General features: G+C 55.5%; 1 protein-coding gene across 1 annotated transcript; it reads right to left on the bottom strand.

Moving 5' to 3' along the window:
- Positions 1 to 3,163: 3,163 nt before the first annotated feature.
- Positions 3,164 to 4,087, bottom strand: LOC120669319. The gene is made up of 2 exons (XM_039949092.1): positions 3,797 to 4,087; positions 3,164 to 3,697 (listed from the first exon to the last, which is right to left on the bottom strand). Exons 1-2 carry the CDS (start codon positions 4,085 to 4,087, stop codon positions 3,164 to 3,166), a joined length of 825 nt encoding a protein of 274 aa, XP_039805026.1.
- Positions 4,088 to 6,000: the final 1,913 nt, after the last annotated feature.

Here is a 6,000-nt window from a genome sequence, read left to right as displayed (position 1 = left end):
GTGGATTAGGGGTGATCGGCAAGTTATCGACACCACGGAAAAAATCTCTTGTGTCAAGGTCAGTTATTTCTCTTGCTCTATTTGATTCTTGCATTTACTTTGAACAATTTACTTTACTAGATCTTGAATTGTATCTTGTCATCCTAGGTTGCAAATCCAAACTAGAGATAGTAGTAGCATGACATAGGCCTCTCTTGTTTTACTAATTAAATTTCTCTAGTGGTTTTTTATTTAAGTTTTAAACCGCTTATTCACCCCCCTCTAGTCGGTGTTCTTGATCCAACAAGTGGCATCAGAGCTAAGTACTCCTTAATTGAGGATTTAATCATCTTGGAGTAGAACCATAACTAGTGAACATGGGATTCATGTTGGAAAGTTTCTTTGATGGAAATAATTATGATTATTGGAAGAATAGGATGTCGGTTCATCTCAAGGCAATGAGTAGAAAAATATGGAGAATTATAAATGATGGATATGTCATTTTAGATGAGAAGAACTTGACCGCTCTAGATGAAGAAAATAAACTACTCAATGATCAAGCGGTGAATGTGCTTTTTAGTGCTCTTGATGTGCTTTTAACTAGAGCTTGAATTGTATCTTGTCATCCTAGGTTGCAAACCCAAACTAGGATAGTAGTAGCATGACATAGGGCTCTCTTGTTTTACTAATTAAATTTCTCTAGTGGTCTTTGATTTTAGTTTTAAACCGCCTATTCACCCCCCCTCTAGAATGTGTTCTTGATCCTACAGCTTCTTCCTAGGGCGACACTTGACGTGTCTCCCTTGACTTGGATAGGAGAGCCATCGGAGGCCCCGTGACCGGTGCTGCGTCTGCTGCGCCACGGATGGGCCCTTCGGTGGGGATGTCAACCACGCTTGCTGCAGGGCCCTTGGTGCTGCCTGTCGCGGCCGACGCCGAGACCGCTGACACGGGGGTATCGGCCAACCCGCCGGCGGCGCCGGCGGGTACTCAGAGCACGCGATGGTGGTGCCTGACGCCGATGATGGGACCGGGCCCCTGGGGGATCGCCCCGTCCAGGTCGAGCCGCTCCAGCCTGTCGGAGCACAGGAGTTGCACCACCCCAGGATGAGGCACCGGTAGCCCCCCTATCCATGGCACAGGTTGTGCCGCTGTTGAGGCAGCGCCCAGCGATTCCTCCCGCCTTGAGGTGTGGGAGCGTGACCTTCGGGAACGCGAGGAGAAATTCCAGCGGCGGAGCGACCAGCTGCAGCTCGCCCTGATCGATGCCGCCCACCATGCGAAGGCCACGGCAATGCTAGAGCAGTGCCAGGCGGTAGAGGCTATCGCGCTTGCCACATGGGAGGCCTGGCTCCTGGAGAAGGAGGCGGAGGCCACTTCCAGCGAGGTGGATCTGGACGCGCGCGCCCAAGACCTGGTCGGCCGGGAGGAGGTCTCCCGCCGGGAGATGGCTGCTGCTGCGGTGGCCAACGATCGGGCGGCGGCAGTTCAGCAGGAGGCACACTAGCGTGTCAGCGGTGGTGCTGGACTAGGCCACCAGGGTCAAGGAGCCCCGGGCCAGCTTCGACGCCGAGCTTTGTGAGGCCACCCATCGTGCCACGTATGCAGAGGCAGTGGCAACCGACGCTGTTGCATGTGCTACGGCCATCGAGGAGAAGATTGCCCGCCTAGAGGGGGAACTGCAGGCGGCCATCCGCGCTAGCCACCGGTCGGAGGCGGCCGAGGCTCGCGGCCAGCTCCTCTGGCTTGTCGACGGGGTGCGCACCCTGGAGTGCCGGTTCAAAGAGGTCTGGGAGTCGATGGGCCTGGGTGAGGTCAAGATCCCACCCCGGTGTGATCTCCCAACGGGCGAGCTCTACCTCCTTCCCAGGGCCGCTGCTGCTCCTGCTCGGGGAGTGCTAGCCCCCAGCTAGCCAGCATCTGTCGTAGGACTCAGTCGACCGACGAGGGATCCTCATCTTCCTCATTAGCTGGCGGCTTCCCTCCGGATGTTGGAGCTGGCTGCTACTGGTGCCATTGCTGGGGCTGGGCCAGTTTATGCTGCTGGCCTGGATGAGGGGCTTGGAGCCTTTCTCATCTTCCCCAGTGTGACATCTCCACCGGCTTTGCCCCAAGGTGGGGTGTAGCTTGCTTCGTCGGCTGCGCGGAGGTCGTCAACTTCCTCTAGCAGCATCTTCAGTGGGGGCCACTACTTTGCAGAAGTTGCTCCAATCTGCTAGCTCGGGATGCGAGGGGGGAGAGAGCAGTTGAACTTATCTCCTCCTCAATCCCGGAGCCGCATATTGCCTCCGCTGCCCTTCCTGCTCTTGCTACGGCGGGCGAGGCCTCCTTGGCCTCACTGTAGCCCCGCTTCGGCTGTGGCGTGGTGCTCCTGGCGTACCAGGAAGTCCTTCGCGGCAGCTTCATGTATCTGGATCCGTCATCTGTACTGTGTATATGCCGAAAAAATTAATAAAGTTCTCCTTTTTCTGGGATCCAGAGATCCCGGTCTCTTTCAACCTTTCTTGTTTGTGGAAAACTTTATCTCTTGTTGTTGTTTCTTTTACAGAAAACTCATGTCCCGGGGTGGTTGCCTGTTCACTACTTCGGAGCATCCCAGCGCGAGGTGGAGTGGTGAGGGCATAGGGTTCCCGACGGGCAACTGGTCCCGGGGTCCGAAAATAAAGCAGGGAGTCAGAGTTGGCTAGGAAGAGCCTGTGAGCCCCATAGCCGACATGCCGACCTGGGCTAGAGTGTCCTTCTGTCATGACGCTAGGCGTCCCATCCACAAGACACAAAGGTTTTTGAATTTGCTAGGAATTCAAAACATGCTCATCATAAATGGAAAAAGCAAGGTAGTACATAGGTAGGAGGGAGCCCCAGGGCTAAGCTTCCCGAGGTGGCCTCGGGTTGCTTGGTCCTTATGCCAGAGCGTAGAGACTCTCCCCTATCTACGGGTAGAAGTTACGGAGATGCTCGATTTTCCAGACGTTGGGTACCTGCATCTCGTCCTTGTCGGTGAGCCGGAACACTCCGAGCCAGTGTTCTTTCGTCACACGGAAGGGACCTTCCCACGTAGGTGAGAGTTTGTTAATCCCTTCGCGCGATTGGAACCGGCGGAGAGCCAGGTATCCGACTTGGAGGGACCTTGGTTGTACGTGGCGCTAGTGGTGTCAGCGGAGGGCTTGCTGATAACGAACAGCTTTTAGTGCCGCTCGGCATCGAACTTCCTCCAGATAGAGAACATCTTGTTGCCACCATGATCTTTATCTTCTTCCTGGTAGGCCCTAACGCGGGGGCTTCCCGGGGTCACTTCGGCAGGGAGGACTACTTCGGAGCCATACACAAGAAGGAATAGTATTTCCCCGGTTGCTCGGTTTGGGGTGGTGCGATTTGCCCAGACCACCGCAGGGAGTTCATCTATCCATCTAGACCAATGCTTCTTGAGCTCGTTGTAGGTCCAGGTCTTTATCCCTTCGAGAATTTCTGCGTTGGCTCGCTCCACCTGTTGGTTGCTGCGAGGATGAGCGACGGAGGCGAAGCACAACTTGAGGTTGCTGGTGAACTGGGTTCCATTATCGGTGATGATCCGATTAGGATTGATGAACTTGAGCGCCGAGTTCTTGTTGGCTTTCACGACTGTAGTTGCCTCGGGCCACTTCGTGAACTTGTCGATCGCCAAGTACAACCATTCATAATCCCCGATGGCTTTTGGGAAAGGTCCCAAAATATCGAGGCCCTAGACCATGAACGGCCATGACAGGGGAATGGTATGGAGTGCCTGTGATGGTTGATGTATCTGCTTTGCATGGAACTAGCACGCCCTGCAGTGCTTAACTAGTTCGGCTGCATCTTGAAGGGCTGTACGCCAGTAGAAGACGTGCCGAAAGGCCTTCCCGACCAGCGTGCGAGAGGATGAGTGACTCCCACACTCGCCCTTGTGGATGTCGGCTAGTAGCTCGCCGCCTACTTCCTGAGAGATGCACCGGAGAAAGACCCTGTCCGTGTCGTGCTGATATAGATCCCCATCTACCATGGCGTAGCGTTTGGACTGTCGTGCGATGCATTCCGTGGTGGCATCATCCTCGGGAAGGAACTTTTCTTTCAGGTAGTCGCGTATGTCGTCCATCCGTGACCTGATCTAAGAACGTGCCGACGCCAAGTGGTTGGCTTCAGCGGGTGGCAAGGCCTGGGTCCCCCCGCTCGACGGCGGGCTTCCCCCTTCGTGACGTTCGGCAGCGGTGACAATAGGTTGGCGTAACTTTTCTTCGAACACCCCGGGGGGTAATGGAGCTCATGAGGAAGCGAGCCAGGACAGCTCGTCAGCCTCAGTGTTCTCTTTCCTGGGAACGTGTCGTAGCTCTAGTCCATCAAAGTACCATTCCTTGCACCGGACCTCGGCTATGTAAGCAACCATCTGATGGTCGACGCACTGATACTCCTTGGAGACCTAGTTTATGACAAGTTTGGAGTCGCCCTGTATGAGCAGGTGGCGGACTCCCAACCCAACGGCAACCCGCAACCCAGCAAGGAGACCCTCATATTTGGCCATGTTGTTTGTGGCTCGGAAGTCCAGCTAAACGGCGTACTTGAGGGTGTGACCATCTGGGAAGGTCAGGACCACCCCAGCACCGGCCCCCTGAAGGTTAGCGATCCGTCGAAGTTCATGCACCAGTACTTGAGGGTGGATGAAATGTACAGGAGAAGTTCCTCCTCGTCCCGGGGTGCCACCAGGATGGGAGGGGAAGTGAGGTACCTCTTGAGTTCCCGGAGCATGACGTCAGCGTCTTCCGTCTAGCTGAGGCGTCCGATTTTCTTGATCAGCTTGAAGAGGGGGAGGCCACGATCCCCGAGCATGGAGATGAACCTCCCCAGTGCCGCCATGCACCCCGTGAGGCACTACGCCTCCTTCAGGTGCATTGGGGGTTGCATGCAGTCAGAGTCAATTGCCTCCACCTTTGCTAGGTTCACTTCGATGCCTCGGCTCGACAACAAAAACACATTTTTTGAGGTTCATCTTGAGCCGGGTGGTGCATAGGCTATCGAAGGTTTTCGGCAGGTCCTGCAGGAAGGTTTCCCGCTTTAGGGTCTTGACCACAATATCATGGATGTATGCCTCGACATTGTGGGACTGCAAGTCCTGCAAGGTGATGCACATGGTCCGCTAGAAAGATGGACCAGTGTTCTTGAGCCCGAAGGGCATGCGGACATAGTAGTACGTTCCCACCGGAGTGGTGAATGATGTTTTCTCCTCGTCCTCCTTTGCCATGCTAATCTGGTGGTACCCGGAGTACGCGTCCAGAAAGCAAAGGAGGTCACACCCCGCCGTGGAGTCGACAACTTGGTCGATGCAGGGTAGAGGAAATGGATCTTTTGGGTAGGCCTTGTTGAGGTCGCTGTAGTCGGCGCACATGCGAAGTTTGCCGTTGGCCTTGGGACGACGACCGGATTAGCCAGCCACTCGGGGTGGATGACCTCCCGGATGAAGACGGCCTCCAGCATCTTCCGAACCTGGTTGCAGATGAAGTCTTGCCTCTCCGAGGCCTGACGCCCGATCTTATGTTGAACGGGCCGCGCACCTGGTGCGCGGTGAGATGGTGCTCGATCACCTCCCTGGGGAACCCAGGCATGTCTTACAGTTTCCATGCAAACACGTCAGTGTTTGCCCGGAGGAAGGCGATGAGCGCGTTTTCCTATTTCCCCCCAGCTCTGACCCTATGGTTACGGTTTTCTCAGGATCATAACCAAGACGGACCATTTTGGTGAGGGTGGAGCTGTCGAGAGAGAGGCGTTGCTTCGCCGTCGGATGGCGGATGGCTCAGGGCGCTCCCCGTCGTCGAAGGACGTGGTCGCCACCGCTTCGAAGAGCCATTTGGTGCAGTGCACCGAGCCCTTCACGTCGGCCATGATTGAGATGACCCTGGCTGGACCCGGGATCATGAGGACGCTGTAGGTGTAGTGGACCGCGGAAATAAACTTGGCGAGCGCAGGGCGCCCAGGTATGGCGTTGTAGAGGAGGTCGAAGTGCGCCACATAAAACAT

The sequence above is a fragment of the Panicum virgatum genome, chromosome 4N (genome assembly GCF_016808335.1).
Source record: "Panicum virgatum strain AP13 chromosome 4N, P.virgatum_v5, whole genome shotgun sequence".
NCBI classification, from domain to species: Eukaryota; Viridiplantae; Streptophyta; class Magnoliopsida; order Poales; family Poaceae; genus Panicum; species Panicum virgatum.
This window is presented reverse-complemented; position numbering and strand designations above follow the sequence as displayed.